Genomic DNA, 18,074 nt, shown 5'->3' on the forward strand with positions numbered 1-18,074 from the left:
TCCCTTAGAGAATGCACATAGCTGAGGCTCAGTAATGAGAATCGTGGGTCCTACCATAGTCGTAATATGATTAGAACTTGCCAATTATCATTTCTATGGCAATGAACTCCAGTCCATGCATGTCCTTATATACATTGAAGAGTGTATTCTTAGGACAAATTCCTAAATTAATTTTTAATTTTAGGTAACCTAAATCTTGATTAAGCTTTCCCAGAAATTGTTTTACTTAGGATTAGAAAGTCAGCATGCACGTAGTCTCAATTATTTTGAGTAAAGAATAAGACCTTTGTAATTCTTTGTCTCCTTTAATTTCAAGCTGAATAAATAAATAAAAGGAAGTATTTTCATTTGTTGACTTTCATATTACGTGCTTTACACCGAGGTCAGGGACCGTGTCTTAATCCTCTCTACTTCCCCAGCATCTTGCACGTGCCCGGTAGACAGTAAGCACTCAGTAAACGTGGGAGGGGAATGGAGACTCAAAGCGGTCGGCTACTCAGGTCACATTCTAACCGTTTGAAAGGCTTACGTATGCCCTTTCCTCTTGGATTACATATGGGTTTGATTTATTGCTTATGCACATACCAAGATATAGCCTTGATCCTATTTTTGTGTTTGTTTTTAAGAAAAACTGTATCCTGAATGTTTTTGTGTGTGAACATTGTACGGAGTTTAGAAAAACACAGCCATCACTTACCGGGGGTTACCTCTGGTAGGGAGCAGGGTCTGAGGACGGCAGCATCTGGCTGCTTCAGGCTTCTAGAAGCACAAATCTCAAGAAATAAGTAGCTTAAAGAAATGAAAGAAATCCCCGCACTCCCACTAGACATAGAAAGAACCCCCCCCCCCCCCAAAATAAAGGAGGAGGAAGAGGAAGAAAATTCCTGGCTTGGTCAATCCAGTGACTTAGAAAGGTGATCTAGGCCTTCCCACTTGGCCATTTTCAGCATGGTTTATGGCCTCATGTGGCTTCAGTAACTCCAGCTGTCCTATTGTCAACATGATGGAGTCCAGCTAATAAGAGGTAATGTTGCTTATGCATTAGTTTATGTTAGTGAGGAAAGACTGCCCTCAGTGGACTTATTCCCGGATCCCACTGGCCATGATCAAGTCTAGCCCATGCTTAACCCAGTCCTTTGCAAGGGAAATGAAATCGCCATGATTTGCTTGGACCAATCCTGAGTCCTACCTTGGGCTGGGAAGGGGCCCCTATCTTGAACACATGGATCTGCAGAGGTTAGTACCGCCCCCCCCCCCAAAAGAGACTGTGCCCCGCCACTGAGGAAGAAAAGAGAAGAATGGATCTGAATAACATACAGAAGTATTTAACGTAGGAAAATACATTTTACTTTATACCCTTCTGTATCGTTTCAATAATCAACTACTTTTATAACTAGTGTTTTAAATGCAGGATAATATCAACGTTAGAAAGATTCTTTCTTGATCTCTAGTTACAGTGACTCGCCAAGTTGAGGGATCGTGGTTTTTTTCTTGCAGCCCAACTCACCATTTTAGCCAAAGCAGATATCTTGGCAGGCTTCCACCTCCGTGTCTTCATCTGCGAAATTAAATGAGACCCTTTCTACCCCCTACCTCAGAGGAATAGTAGAAATTACTGGAAGCATTAAACAAAGTTAACCCATGAGTAGGACTGTTGCTTTCATTGTCAGTTTCAGAATTTCATTTCACTTACCCTACCAGATGAAGGTGCTTAAATGTGATGTCTTACATTGCATAATTCAAAACTGGTGATGAGTGAAGAGAATTTCATGGCCATCTTTAAGTGTATTGTTGGTTTTGTTAATGTTGGCACACATTTTTTCATCATGAGCTTGTTTTCAGAGTATGAAAACCTAGTGGAAGAAGAATTCATTCAACTTTATCAGAGAGGTAGATGGAGGGAGGTATTATTCGCTGCCCTCTCACCTCCTGAGCGAGCCCCTCTTCATGTTCTGGGGCTGGTCGTCCTCCCCCGTCTGCCTCCCCCTCTGCAGATGGGGGAGGATGACCCTCTCCTGAGGGGGCACCCCTTGATCTCTCTTCCCACGTATCTCCCGTCAAAATCCTTAGTTTCTCTGAGCCCACTTCTCTCAAATGTTCAGTTCCATCCTCAGGGAAATAAGCTGATTAAAATACTCAAACTGTGCATGACAGTTCACCCTCGACATCTCCCAGAGGGTATTCACACTTGAAAAGAAGTCCTTGCTAATCTGTAGTTAGTGAAATGTTTGTTTAGAATAAGCAGGCCTTCCCACCGCCCCTTGGGTCAGCCCGCCAACCACAACTTTATCAGAACAAAACGGAGAACAATTTAACATCCCCGTTTCTGAAATGTTTCCCACCATCTCTGATACTCCTCATCACCGTTTCCACGATGACTCACTGAAAGCAACCTCTGCACACTTCCCACCCCACCCCCCACCACCTCAGGGGTCGGGAAGAGCTCTAGGAGCTCTGCTTGATGTCACTGCATTCTCCCTTTGGCCATCTCCGCTAGGGGGCTGGAGGCAGGCAGCTCTCGGGGGCTGGACCCTCTTGGGACCGTCCGTACTGCCGGGAGCCCTGAAGCACCTCACTGGTCCGGGCGGGCCGACTGCCTTCCCAACACTCCCGTGTTCTCTTCCACACTCATCCACACAGCTTGACTAGGATTTAAGGATGCCGAAGCTGTTCGCCTCACTCAACTGAACGGTTGATTCCTTTCCACTGTTTTGGTTTAGAATTTGTAATAATTCAAAAGCCTAACCTTTTGGGGGGAGGGGAGACTGTAAATTTGTAGTTTTGCCAAAGGTCAATTTTATCAGCTCGTGGCCTATCATTATCATTAAATGTTATGATCTCGGAGTCCTCAGAATTCAGAATTCATCTGAGAATGTGCAGCCTTACCTCGGTCTAGTCTTCTTCCCGTAAAGGAAGTGGACTTCCCAGTGACCTATCCTACGTAAGGCAATGATGCCGTGCCTTGCTGATCCTCCGTCTCTGCCCCACAGCTGTGCCGCCTGGAGCGCGTTCTCTCTGCGGGTCGGTACCAGGGAACCCTGTTTGCTGATCAGCCTGTGATGTTCATCACCCCAGCCAGCGATCCCCCCAGAGCCAAGCTGCGGGAACTGGTCCTCCTGTGTGGGGGTCAGATCACGCGAATCCCACGCCAGGCCAGCATCTTCATCGGACCCTCCCAAGGAAAGAGGAAGGCGACTGCCACGTATCTGTCAGAAACATGGATCCTAGGTAGGACCCTGCGCCCAGGGATGGATGGGGAAGGTGCCCTCTGCTTGTCGTAGCTGCTGGTGTCCCCTTTAGAGCCACCGTTCTGGGGTCCTGGCCACAGAAGCAGATTTTTCTGGGGGAACCGTGATGCCCACACCCCTGGCGATGTAGCCTTGGGGCTGTGGGATGGACGCTTTGCATCGACACATCTGCCTTAACAGAATCCTGTAATCACTCTCAGTCACAAGCCAACCCAGACCCTCCTCCTTTTGACTGTCAGCCAAGGTACCGTTTGCAAGGACAGAGGAAACCCTGTTAGACGCTACCTACTTCACCTCCCTAGCTAGTGTGAAGAGCCAGCCTAGCCGCAGCTACCCCAGACCTTAGGGCCTGCCCACCCTCCGCTCGGATGCTCTCTCTCCCGCGTGCCTGGCTCGCTCTGTTTCCAGGGCTGAGGGCCCGTGCCCAGCCGCCAGGACCCGCCCCCTGGTCTCCCACCCCTTTCTTGCGCGCACTGCTCCTGACACTCATTTGTCCGTGTGCTCAGAAAGGTACTCTTCCGTGTGAGAGAAGCTACATATTTAAAAAAAAAAACAACAACAACAATGGGACATGAACATCATGTACAAACTAGCATTGGTGGCGGCACGGAGAATGCCACACGCTTCACTCGGTTCCCAAGGGCAGGCGCTGGCACGAGCTGGGCTCTGCTTTCCAGGAGGATGACCATGTGGTGACAGGTGCGCTTGACTGTGACCCCAGGCCTGGGCGGGCTGTGGGGGTCTCCGGGAGGAGTAGGCTAAGCGAGACTGCGACGTGGGGTCCACAGGCAGCGAGGACAGCTGGCGGAGAGCGGGGGCAGGCGGCACGCGTGCAGTGATCGTGCTGGACGTGGCGGACGCACTTGGGGACCTGCTTCGGGATAAACCTTGGCCTGTGTTTCATGAAGGTGATAGTTTGCCAGGGCTGTCCTTCCAAGCCCCGCAGGCCGGGGGCTTAAACAGGGACTTCCTCTCTTGCAGCCTGGAGGCTGGAATCCGAATCGGGTTCTTCTGAAACCTTTTCTTCTTCCGTGTCAGCACCTGTAGCCGAGATCTGTACCTGGCTCCCGGAGATTCGAGAAGCGTATTCTCTCCTTCCCGCTTCCCTATTCAGAGTCTTCCTCCTGTTTGCCTCCCCTTGTCTCTAAGTCCCAAACTTCTGGCTTCCCTCACCCCTTCTTGACGATACCGTGACAGATAAGGAGATACTGTGTCCAAGCTGCTTGCGTGTGCCAAACAGACATTTGATGAATATCTTTTAAATGACTGATGGTCACCCTTTGATATATTTTAAAAGTATGGCCATCAAGAGTAATTTTTTACTCTCTGGTGCAAAGTAATTTATCTCTTGCCTGGAAACAAATTTAAAAAAAAAAAATCTATGATTTTAGCTACAGTCCAAAAGCCAATAGGCTGTTTACTCTTTTCTAAATGCCAAGAATATAACCTTCAAAACATCCTATGTTCTGAAACAGGTTCTTTTTTTTAAGAAAAGCACGTGTATCAAAATGACACCCACTGGAGACCAGAATTGTGCTTTATAAAAATGTCTCATGCGGCTAGCGGAACCGTGCACACGATCGATATCAACAGTGCATATCAACAACTAATCTTCACAGCATCTGCAAACTGTGTACCGTGCACGGGGCCAGCGTCTGGGCCCGCACGATTATTATTTCCAGGTTGGGGAGCGCCGTCGCCCCTTCCTGCTGCCCGAGGCTTTTGTGCGTAGATCATGCGCAGTGCAGCCGCCGGCCCAGTTCCTCCCGTTGTTTTGCCACGCCGCTGTCCTGCGAGGGGGTTTAGGAGGCCGATCTCTACCTGCTTGACCCCAGGGTTTAACTTTCACAACGCCCTGTGGAATTCTCTGGGTTTCAGAGCTGGGGCTGCAGGCCCGGGTTCCTTTCCTCTCCCATAATTCATGTCCTGTTTCTGATTTGTCATTGATTACACCATCTGCGTGTGCCCTTGGCAACTTCCGGGTATTGTGTGTTCTGGAATCCTTGGCTCTCGGCGTGGTGAAATCCTCACCCCTTAGGCGAGTCCCCCGACTCTCTGGCCGCTGCCCCGGTCCGCACCAGGGTGCCTCTGGTGACTTGGGTATTACAACATGCATTTTTCACATGTTTATGAGTTTATACTCTTCTCTTTTTGAATCGAGTGACAATACAACAGCTCCAACTTTGTGCCAGTAATGGAGATTTCATTTATATGTCTCTGCATCTATGCATAGACCCACAAAACACATGGTCCTGAGCATTGCATGTACTTTCCCATCAGGGCTGTGCCACTGGCTTGCTCTCCGAGCGGGGGCAGAGGCAAACCACCTCTTCTCTCCGCACCCGATGTACTCCTCTGTTACACAGGGTGATCACCCCCGCCCTGCTGACTTCCCGCGGTGGTACTTCACAGCCACAGTGGGCACAGTCCACGATCCTGGGTGACCGTATCCACTGACACAGCAACATTTTCTCTTCTGAAGACTTCTCCTTCCCTTGAGCTTCCACAGGGAGCATGTCTAGACAATATTTTATTCCCAAAATGTTGTGCAATTAAAATTTGGAATCAAATCCCTTGTAAGTTAAAGTTAAAACCACGTTAAGGCATCGATTTAAAAGAAAGTTATTTAGTTATTTTGTGACAAATTATGAAAAGCGATACTCTAAATTTGTTCCAACTAGAAGATCAGCGTGTAAGAGTTAAGTCACCCTGAGACTTAAGAGTAGTTTGAATCAAGTATTTAAAAGTCTTAAAAAGTAGCTTGTTGTATCCAGTTTCAGATTTGTCATTTGCTTTCCAAAATAAAAGATCCCAAGGTTTTTTTTTTTTTTTAAGTACCTTTATATTTATTCCTATGTTTTATGGGATCTTTGTTTATGCAGATACAATGAAGTCACAGGGGAGGGACAAGCAGATTTTTTTTTTAGCCATTAGAAACCTCTGAGAAGTTTTTTTTGTTTTGTTTTTTTGTTTTTTGGCAGAAAGAAAGATGATCACCACTAAAAAAAAAAAAATTCTCTTTCCCTGAGACCTCCAACATCCTCGCACTTTATTCCTTCAGATAAGCTTTTTTATCCCTTCACCATCTGACCCAACATTTATATTAAAAGAAAAAACCCACAAAACTCTTAAATGATTCTTCCAGCATATGACTTTCTGCTAACCTCCAGCTCTTTCTTTGGGGGGCACTGGTCAGGGGTGACAAGGAGCATGCGGCCAGCTGACCCTCCTGGCTGCTGCCTGGTATTGCTGGCCTAGAATGGTGTGAATTTATGAAATCTCAAACAGGGCTCACCATGTGAAACTTAAGCCATGTCTTACTCATCTGCTCCGTGGAGAGTCTCCTTCATGCTGGGTTGCCTTATAACGAGGCCATTGGAACGGTCATGATTATGTTCCCAATTCATTCCCCAGAGTCCATTTTCCCTGAAACAGCAGTATACTTAGGCCAAGATTTCTCGATGAATCATTGCACCAGAAGGAGAAATGGGGATTTTTGAGAGAGAAAATACTTGTGGGCACTTGAATATGTATGAAAATAAACAGGAAAACAAAAACCAAATTCCCGGCACCAGGAAACAAAATGTCACCTTTACCTGACATTGGAATGGAAGCAAGTTCCAGTAATCTCACTTTCCCCAGCACACCCTCGAACAGAATTCCCATCTAGCACACCAAGACAGTGAGAGGAGAGAGTCCCCAGTGACTCGACTGGCGTCTTCAGGGAGGGCTTGGAGAGAAGTCGGGAGCCCCAAGACCCCAGAGCATTTGTCACCAGTCTGCAGATTTTTGTGCTGTAGCCCTGTCTTTTCACTCTCTCCATCCCCCACATCGGTGTTATCACTGACGGCTGGTTTGGCCTTTCACAGAAGACATATTTCCAGCCTCGGGCGCCCTTTTATTGTCTGGGCTATGTTCAAGTGATAAGACATACATTTTATGCTATTGTGGGAACATAATGTAATGTGCTGCACAGCGTTGCCAAAGGGGGAAAAAAATTAGCCTCTGCATGATTTCCTTATAACTTATAAAAAGCATTTGATTTGACTGTCTCCCCATGTCAATGTTTTCAGGAAAAAGATCTCTGATAGCATGTGGCTAGGCTTTTGCAGGGTAGCCTAGATCATTGTTTCCCTGGACGGCTGACCACACAACTGGGCCTAGAAGAAAGCTCTCCAATATGGCATTTTGTGAAAGCAAGGCCACTCAGGGGGCCTCTGCCCTTGGGATGATTAAACAGATGATGTCAGGGTTCCCTGAGATCCTTTCCGTCCACATGTTTACTGCATAGAAGGACCAAGTCACAGGCAGTGAGTCCATGTGCTGAGGAGGAGAAAGGGAAGAACCTGGGACAGGTCTGCCCCCAGCCTGTCCCCTCCTCAGGATACTGCCTGACACCATCCTCCCCCAGGGGCTCAGCAGCTAGTCAGAAAGTGACGGCAGAGTCTTTAGACGCAATCACAGATGACACAATGAATTATTTATGTTTTGCGTTGCTCTCAAATGGATGACACCTACCAGGATAGAAATGAATGGGAATAAAACAGGTGGAATTCTGTAATTTTGGCATCTCGTGTGTTTAAGTTTTAAAAATATAAATATGACTTAAAAAAAATACACACACACACACATATATATATAAATACATACACACACCTTTTTTAAAAAAATTAACTGCCAGCTGCTGAAATAGGAAGCATTAACTTGGAAAGATAAGGGGAAGCATGTGCTCAGAAAGTAGATTTCCCCTTAATTGTATTCACTGGTCAACTAGTGGTCCTAGATGGTGACCTTTGAACTTTCCTAACCTGTCTCACTCAGCTTCTCTGTTATATTTATGCCAACTGACCTCCAGTCACCAGATGTGAGCCTCGTCGGCAATACAGAAGTAAGAAGCATCTTGACAAGCAAAGTGGAAAATAAAAGACCCTCCCCTACACCTTACAAGCCAGGGCAGTTTTCAAGCCTCACTTAAAAAACAAAGTTAGAAGATGACAGTCAGCTGCGTATTCGACTCAGAACGGGAAATTGTGTGACCACGGCGACATTTTATATCCACCACCAGAAATGCCATTCTGGGTTTGGGGAGTCCCATTGGCCCCGTGGCGGCCACGCTGGGCATTCAGTTTTGACAGGCTCACAGGACTGTCTTGGGCACAGTTTTGTGGGTGCTCCCCTGTGCAGAGGTGCGTGCTCGAGTGGGAACTCTAGCCCTGCCTTGGGGGCTGGGGGTTAATGGCCATAAGGAAATCCCAGAGCTCAGCCCCTGCGTGGGACATGGCCAGCAGCTTAGGCTCTTTGCTTCCAGACCTAGTGTAGTAACACGCTTTACAAGAGGTTTTCGTGTGTCTGTGAAGTACGGGGAGTTTTTCAGGGTTGCACGTTAGCAGTTAGTACTGAGCGCCACAGAACCGAAAGCCATGGGCCTTTTGTTATGGACTGAATTGTGCCCCCCAGATCTGAATGCTGACATGCTGAACCTAGGACCTTGGCATGTGACTGTGTTTGGAGGTCATGGCCCCTCAAGAGGTGATTAAACAGTATCATCGTGGGGGATCCCTGATCTTGGACTGGTATCCTCGTGAGAACACAAGAGACACCATCAATGTGTGCACAGAGGGAAGGCCAAGTGAGGACAGAGAAGGCAGCGTCTGCAAGCCATGGAGAGAGGCCTCAGGACAAACCAGATCTGCTGGCACCTTGTTCTTGGGCTCCTGGCCTCCCGGGGCTGTGAGATCATAATTCCTATTGTTCAAGCCTCCCAGGGTGGGCTGCTTTATGAACACCCACCGCAGCGAAGGAACACTGTGGGAAACAAGTTCTGAGGTCACAGTAGAGACCTGTGCCTTTATCAAATGAAGGGATCTGAATTTCTCTGCCAGAGCCGCTTGGTGAATTAAAGATCCAGCGTTCCTAGGCACCCGCTTCTCCGTTCAGACTCTTCCTTTGTAAAAAATAAGATTTTAATGCCACTCCCAGTAAGTGGCATCTCTGCGCAGCCACTAACAGAGGCGCTCAGGTGGTGCGTGAGGACACTGAAGCTGAAGGATCCGGCCTCTGCGTGAAGTGACAAGAAGCGGTTCCCAGTTGGCAGGAGGAGAAAAAATACATGGATGAAGATCTTATTTTTTTATTCACGTTTTCTTCAATTTTGGTACTTGAGGATGAATGAATACATAGCAATAAATACAGAAGAATGTCAGAGGAAATGAATAATAAAAATGTATCAAATATTAACAAAAGGCAAAAAAAGGTTTTTGAGAGATGAAAAAGAGTTCTTTGGGGGAAAAAAAAACCATCAGTAGTCAAAAATCCTATAGCAGTATCAAGAGGAAGAGAAAAGGTTCCCGTGAACATTCTATGAACAGAGCTGGGGCTGCTACTACAGGGACAGTAAGGATATTTAGAAATCAAGAGAGCACGCTGAATAAATTCATACCAGCCATTTTGAAAATAAGATGGACAATTTCTAGAAAAAATATTACCAGAATAAACTCAAGACATAGAAAATCTGAACAATTTCAACCATTTAAAAAACTGGATGATAAACGTACGCCTCTCACCCTCTGTCAAAAGAAGACACCTGCCCGGAGTGACGTCCGCAAAGTGGTAGACTGAAAAGATCCAGGCTTCCGTCTTCCCCACAGAAACACCAGAAAGCCCCCAGACAGAGCTGACTGTCTAAACCAAGTCTGTGGGCGCGGTACCAGCAACCAACGGTTTAGCCATCAGGACAAAGGCCAGTCAAGCCAAGCCATGTTCAGGGCAGTCGGGAAGCTGTGTGACTCCTACTTGTGCTCCACCATCTCGGTTTCCTCTCCTGGAATGCAGCCCTTATTTGTCCTAACCTGCTTGGGAAATACCAAAGAAACTGACTTGCTCACTCATCTCGAATAATACATGCAGGAAAAAAGGTAGAAACTGCTTTTAAAAGCTGCAAAGTAGGCAACAAACACAAAAATAGGTAACAAATCAAAACAAGAACAACAAAAAGACAACCTTCCATGCATCATGGGACATAATCAACCGAGTGAAAAGCCAGCCTATGATGGAATGAGAAGGAATGTTTGCTAAAATAAGGGTTGATCTCTAAAAAATAGAAAGAATTCATACAGCTCAACAAGAACAACAAGAGACCTGATTAAAAAATGGGCCCGAGACTTGACTAGACATTTCTCCAGAGGAGATATAGAAATGGCCAATAAGCATGTGAAAATATGTTCATCATCAAATCATTAGGAAAATGCAGATTAAAATCACCATCAGGTACCACTTGAGACCCGTAAGGATGGCACCATAAAGACAGAAAAACAAGCACTGTTGAGGATATTAGAGAAGCCAGGGTAGGAGACAGTACGGTTGTTCCTCAAAAAATTAAACTACCTTGTGACCCAGCGATTTTACTTGCAGTTATATACCTCAAAGAATTGAACAAATATTTGCATACGTGTGTTCATAACAGCACTCTTTACAATAGCCAGAATGTGGAAGCAACTCAGACGTCCATCGGCGGGACAAAATGTGGTCTATACGCATAATGGTGTATCATTCAACTGTAAAAAGGAAAGATACTCTGATACATGCTACAAAGTGAATAAACACTAAAAACATGTTAAGTGAAATTAGCCAGCCACAAAAGGGCGAATATTATATGATTCCACTTACATGAATTACCTAGAACAGACCAGTCCATAGAGACAGAGCTTATACAGGTTGCCAGGGTCTAGGAGGAGGTGGGAATTACACTGCTGAGTGATTATTTAATAACTGTGGAGATTGTATTTGGGATTATGAGACAGTTCTGGAAATGAGTAGTGGTAATGTTCACATAACATCGTGAATGTTCTTAACTGATACACTTCAAAGTGGTTAAAATGGTAATTGTGTGTCATGTCTGTATTACTACAGAAAATATTTTCAAGATACTGTTAAAACTGTCTAGGACAGGTAAGACCAAACATTACAAATTACTGCAGAGAAAACTAAAGAGGGAAGCTATTCACCTCATTTTATAAGGCTAGCATGATCTTGAACTAATACTACTTAAATTTATATGGATATAGAATTCCAAGATAAAATATTTTGCAAATTAAATTTAGTGATGTGTTAAACATGCAATCAAGTAGAGTTTAGCCCAAGAATGTAAAGATAGATGTCACTATTTTTTTTTTCTGATCCACTAGTTTTCTCAGATGTTAAAAAGAAAATTCCAGTATCTGGTCATGATAAAGACTCTTCATTAACTAGGGATAAAAGAAAACTTAATGTGGTAACATAGCTATAGAAAACCTACAGTGTATCTTTTATTTAGTAATGAAAACCTTAGTTTGAGGTTTAAGCAAGTACAAAATACATATGACTACTCTTACTCTTTCAATAGAGATCGAGAGTTCCTAACCAAAGGGATAAGATGGGACACACAAAGGAAATGTAAGAATTATAAAGAGACAAATCCTCATATTTGCATATAATACAGCTGCTTACATAGAACAATCTGGGACAATTAAGAAACAGTTAAAACTGCTTCAGCAAGATTAGTCTATTAGATTCACTTGGTAAAATCATGAGCATTCCTATATCCTATAGTAAATGAATATAAAACATAACAGAAAAACTAGTGAATTCAAGGCTATCCCCCAATAATATCATTTCTCTCACATTTCTTGGATGAGAGGTGACCATTAGTATACTAGGAATAAGCTAGCAGACTATCTTGTCTGTGACAACAGCGCCCATTCTTGGCGTGCTCTTGGAAAAGTTTTCAATATATGAATGTGTCCAGCCTAGTATCAGAGCAGATGGAAAAACTCTCCATTATTTTAGACTGAGCAGTTTCCTTCAAATGCACATGATGTCAGGTCAGTCACTCATTCATTCAGGTTCCGTCTTGAGCCCCCAGCATCATGTGGGCATTACTGGAATAGGAATTGACAAGGCAGATACGGGGCTTGCCCCTGTGGGACTTAGATTCTAATGAAGACAGACAATAAAGTGTTTTTGAAATCCTATTGGTGATCAATGCTACAAAGAAAACAGGGCGTGGGTCGTTACAGGGACAGAGAGGTTGGCTCCTTGCAGAAGAGCTGTATTGTAGCTGAGACCTCAATGAGGAACACAAGCGTGGGCTCCTGTCAGCCTAAGGGACTGGCCTTTTAGGCTAAGGGAACAGCTAGGACCAATGTAGAGAAGCAGTAGAGACACTGGAGTGTCCAAAACCCTGCGAGAGGAAAAAGTGATGAGAAATGAAGCTGGAGAAGTGGCCAGAGGCTGGACCACTCAAGGCCCTTTTGGACCATGGTGACACCTTTAGTTTTTGTTCTGACTATAAATGGAAGCCACCAATGGATTTTAAGTGGGAGAATATATATATATATATTTTTAAAGATTTTATTTATTTATTTGACAGAGATCACAAGCAGGCAGAGAGGCAGGCAGAGAGAGAGGAGGAAGCAGGCTCCCTGCTGAGCAGAGAGCCCGATGCGGGGCTCGATCCCAGGACCCTGAGATCATGACCTGAGCCGAAGGCAGCGGCTTAACCCACTGAGCCACCCAGGCGCCCCAAGAATACATATTTTTAAGCAGAAGCAGAGAGAGCAGTTTTACACCCTTGCCCTGGTCCCAGTGATAAATGATGGTGGGTGGTCACGACCAGGGGGTGACAGTGGGGGTGGTGTGCAGCTGCCAGACTTCTGAGAAATTCTAGAGCCGGCTGGCCTTGCTGACAGACAGCACGTGGTATACCAGGCCAGAGGAGTCGAGGACAACTCCCAGACTTGAATTTGAGCATCGGAGAGAACGCAGATGTTCCCAGAGATCAGGATCCGTCGAAGGCCTGAAGGAACAGGGGCTCACTCAGCATCCAGCACTGAGCCTGCAGGACTGCCATGTGGAAGAGGGCGGGAAGTCTGGTTCCGTGTGGTTCCAGAGGGACGTGAGATCCACAGATGACAATTCCGGGAAGGGCGGTGGCAGGCTCGTTCAGAGAAAGGACTTTAGGGTCATTTGTGACCAGCTAGGCCTCACTGCTAAGGGTGCCTCCAGTGTCAAGCCCCTGTCCTACGTGTTCCCGGAGGCCAGGTGACTCCTATCCTACAGAGCGGGAGAGCCGACCCCGTAGCCCAGTGTCTGGCTGCGTGGCTGCTCCTGCTTCAGCCCTAGAGTTGTCCGCTGCTTGCCATAAGCTAAGATAAAGCTCCCAGTGGGGTCCTGAGAGTTCTAGCTCTCTCCACACACAATGCCATTAGCTACCGGCGATGGGAGTGTCAGTTCAATAAACTGACTTGCCCACCACACTATCAAAAAAATAGCACGTTCCTTCACTGTCCTAATCCTCAGACCACACAGAGTACAGCCAGTAAAGTAATTTGTGTGTAAATGTGCGCCAAGACCTGCTAACTAGCCTTGTTAAAATAAGACAAACTTTTTTTTTCTTCCAGTTTAAATTTCACGGGAGCTACTGTATACCATTTGTCTCTCTTTCCGCTGGGCAGGACTGGCATTCCTCTGACATCTGTCCTATTGGTCCCATTTTATGGGGTGCTTGCGGATTACTCGTATGATGTGACATTGGAATTTTGGGAATGTGGCTGTCCTCAGATGACAAATGAACTTGGACAGAAGTTGGTTTTCATGTGTGTGTTTACATATTTGGGGACCTGGAGACATGAGGGGCTCCCTGGACACGGACATCCTGGCTGCCAGCCTCCACTCCACGGTCAGGAGCTCTTCTGACTCCCGGGTTTGCTCAGCACACGCATAGGCCCAACACTACACGTACCTCAGTACGGTTTCTCCCGATCCCATGGGATAATTCCTTACGTGGTGCCAGCATAGAGCCCACCACACCAAGTGGGGGTCAGCCACAGACTAAGTTGTGAAGTCACATTTAGGATTCTGTTTTATCTAAGTTAAAAACTTGCCTCTTCTCCAGTCAACCTTGCTTATCCACCAGCGAATGAATGAATGAATGGACGGATGCCTGCATGGACGTGTGGAGTGACATTTGATTTCAGGTCAAAGAACTCAAACAGAGAAATACATAAAGTCCCCAAACCTTAACAACCCTTCCTTCAACTACCATAAAGATGGAAGAGTGGTTTTAATTTTTCAAAAACATAATTATGTAGAAATAAACGTATATAAACCAATGTATTGTTCGAGGGTTTTCTGAGAGACAGAGACTCACATACTCCTTGAGTTTTTGTTTGATTGTCTAGGAGAGCTTCCATTTTAACACAGAAACAGCCACCTCGTTCTGAGCCCTTGGCGGGAGTGTGATTTCGCCATGCGCTCATGGCTGGATGTTTGAGGTGATTTCTACGGTTTCTGCTATTAGGGACTTTGTAGGATCTAGCTGGAACAGTTTGAATTCAATTTTAAGAGATCCTTTTGAGCTATGATTATTCGAGCGCAGTCCCAGGTGTGAGAATTTCTGCGAAGCAGATTCGTCTCTGTGGCATCGTGGTGCCCCGGCTAATGTGTACTTTCAGTTCTTGACACACTCAGTTGTGCGAGTATTTTACGGCATATGGATGCCCCTGTCACCAGTATCGGACATGACCCATATTTTCATTATTTGGTGATCTGATGAATTGGACGAATAGATCACATTACTTAATTTCTTGTTCCCTAACTACTAAGTTACAGATGTGTAGGACTGTCTTAGAGAGGGGATCTAGGTTTCATGGATGGCCTGTCCTTGTCCCTGGCCTATTTTGAAATTAGGCTGTTTTTCTTTTTCACACTGTTCTACAGAATCCTTCTAAAATATGGTCCCTAATCTTGGGTTCTAAGTGTAAAATTCTCTCAACTGCCCCATCTTTAGTTCTGTTTATTATGTATTCTGTGTTACAGAGGGGTTTTTTTTGTTTTTTGTTTTAAAGATTTTATTTATTTATTTGACAGACAGAGATCACAAGTAGGCAGAGAGGCAGACAGAGGGAGAGGAAGCAGGCTCCCTGCCGAGCAGAGAGCCCGATGCGGGGCTCGATCCCAGGACCCTGGGATCATGACCTGAGCCAAAGGCAGAGGCTTTAACCCACTGAGCCACCCAGGCGCCCCATGTGTTACAGAGGTTTTAATATTTAATTATTAATCTCTGTGGATTCAAATTCCCTTTTCCCAAGGCATGTGAATTTGGGTTTCACTTAGGAAGGTTGTCTCTAGCCCCTGAGCTTTAGGACTAGTCTCCTATCTCTATGAATACTTACATTTCTTTTCTTGTTTATAGCTTATTCATCTGTAATTTATTTATTGTGTGATGTGAAGGGATTGTACCATCTGTTTGTAACTCGCCCATTCGGCACTGATTTTGAATGCCCTTTGACTCGTCCGTTAATTTCCCATATATGCAAGGACACGTTTCCAGACTCTCCCGTTGACCCATTTATCTGGTTCTGTGCGAATTACATACTATTTTACTACTGTAATTTTATAGTGTGTTTTGGTATCTAGTGTATCAGATTCTCACTATTCCTTTTCTTCAAAATTGTCTTGCTGTGTATTTTTTCTTTCATGTAAACACCAGAATAAGTATGTTATTTTTTTATAAGTTTGTCACCTTTTTTAAAAGAAATATTTGGCATTGTGTTATATTTGATTTTTGATTAATTAGACAAGATTGCCATCTTTTTTGCAATCTTTTCTGGCTTTCAAAAATGACATCCTGTCAGAAATCTTAGGTGTAAAAATTGAATCCACAGAGTTTTACCACCTGGAAGAAAATATGAGTGAATTGCTTTAAAACAGGGTAAAGGGAAAAGCTTTCTACCTATGGTTCAAAGTCCAGATGCAGTAAGGCATTTACATAATCTGAATGCAAATATAAAAACTTCTTTGCATAAGAAAAGTCAAAAGGTGAATGACAGAGAGAAAATATGTACAACACATACCATGAATAAAGGACTAACACTAAAATGTCAATCATGATACTGTCACTTCACTGCATTGTGCAGAGAAGTAAATGGTTGTGCTTAGTGCTACTAACGGTTGTAAAAGCTGTGTCAGCATATTAATTTTAATGTTATATCATGTATATAATATATAAAACAAGTGTTAGTGCCCCTCCCCCCTGAAATTCAGCTCACTGGTTCAGACCTTTTGTGGGGAGGTGCATTTGTCCTGGGCAGGTCACGACCAAATTCTGGGACACTCTCGGGACCTACAACTAAGATGCGCCATTTTGTCTTCCACTGTCTTCCTGTATTCACAGACCAAACCTATTTTTTACCTTCTCTCTGCTACCGCTTGTCGTTGTGGCATCTTAAGATCCTTCAATATAATTTGTCCATCCCTGTGGACATCCCATAATAGTAATTATTAAGTTAACTGTGACTTAATTTGCAATTCCATCAGTGTTGCCATCCCACTGCGTTCCTCTCTCATCCTCCTCCAAGCAGGGCTGGGAGCGGTACGTTCTCCTGCAGCTGTAGCTCATCCTGGACCAGAGGAATTCTTGTGACTTTGATGAAATGACGGGCCTTCAGACTGACAGGACTTTAGAGCTCACTAGTCCAGCTTCTTCAACGGAAGAAACTGCGTACAAACTCCGTACTCTGCATGAAGTACTCAGCTAGGTAGATAGGCTAGCTACACGGCCTAGAATGTGTTGTGCTGTATGAACAACTTACATAGTTATACAGACTTTGCCTTGTACCAGAGAGTATTTTCTGTAGCTAGCAGAGATTAGAATTCTGGTCTTTCATACCACAGACTGGCAAACTTCCCACCCTAACGTAGTATCTTGCCATGATGGCAACACCCTATATGTCCAATATCTATAGGAACATGTGCCTGCTGAGCTCTTAAAATGTGCTGGTGTGACGGGAACTGAATTATTTATTTTACTTCAAGTAGCCACATGTGCTACGTGGACGTACAGACAGGGCAGCTCTAAGCCACGTAAGATTTTAAAATAGGACCTTGCATAAATAAAAAGGTTGCTATTCTGCTGTATGGTTGGCCGTTGTAAATGCTAACCCGCTTTTCTCTTTCTCTAGATTCAGTCACTCAGCACAAGGTCTGTGCCTTTGACAACTACCTGTTGCCGCAATGACGGAGCCACCAGTCAACACCACGGGCTGCTGCCATTAGCTCACAAAGTTGTCTCTGGACACTGACATAGCAAACACTCAGAGAAGGAATGGACATAGAAGCAATGCCTTTTTATATCATTACATGTGTGCCTTGTGGTTTTTATATAAAGAACCTCCTCCGTTTGCCTTTCTAATGACTGAATTTGTGCTCTAAAGAAGCACTAACCTGCTCTATTTGGGCCTTTTCTGTGTAATGCCAATCTTAGTATTTTAATGATGATCATGATTAAAAGGTCACAGAACCTTGGTCATGGAAGCACCATACTGTTAAATAAAGAGTGGGAATTCCTTTAAGTTGTTTTATTACTGAGATCAAAGAACACCTTAACTTTCCTGGTTGGACTCAAAGATCTTTGGACTCAAAGATCTTCACTGACATTTCATATCCTAGACACGAAGGTTATCAATCAGTTATTAGGGTTACTTTTTACCTACTTGAGATTTTTCTCAAAGTAGCTAATAAAGGCAGGTGTGGGAGCTTTGCAGTAATTAATGCCACTAGAAGAGCCTGCTTCTCTGGGTCAGTTTATGGTGAGGAGAGAATTACCAACGAGAGACCATGGCCTCCACTGGCTACACAATGCTTGCCGTTCCTTAGAGGAAATTGGCAGTGGGCTGAATCACATACACACTAACTGGTCACCTTCTAAAGGAGAGAAAGGCTAAGTCCTCACAAGGCTGAAGGTTCCACGAAGACTTCCTCCTGGTACCATTCCTCTCCATGTTACCTGTT

The 18,074-nt window shown here is 44.8% G+C and overlaps 1 protein-coding gene across 2 annotated transcripts in view; it reads left to right on the plus strand.

Moving 5' to 3' along the window:
• The window catches only part of LOC111144572 (microcephalin 1), a 242,617-nt gene extending 225,026 nt beyond the window's left edge, over window positions 1-17,591 (plus strand). The window contains exons 12-13 of one of the 2 annotated variants that reach the window (XM_022498927.1): window positions 2,991-3,228; window positions 17,246-17,351. In XM_022498927.1, coding sequence (XP_022354635.1) covers window positions 2,991-3,228; window positions 17,246-17,301 — 294 coding nt within the window. In that variant the 3' untranslated portion in view covers window positions 17,302-17,351. Of the gene's footprint in view, window positions 1-2,990; window positions 3,229-17,245 lie in introns of both variants that reach the window. The other variant, XM_022498928.1, reaches the window with a different exon arrangement.
• The last annotated feature ends 483 nt before the right edge of the window (window positions 17,592-18,074 follow it).

The sequence above is a fragment of the Enhydra lutris genome, unplaced genomic scaffold (genome assembly GCF_002288905.1).
Source record: "Enhydra lutris kenyoni isolate GAN:26980312 unplaced genomic scaffold, ASM228890v2 scaffoldscaffold11, whole genome shotgun sequence".
Lineage (NCBI taxonomy): Eukaryota > Metazoa > Chordata > Mammalia > Carnivora > Mustelidae > Enhydra > Enhydra lutris.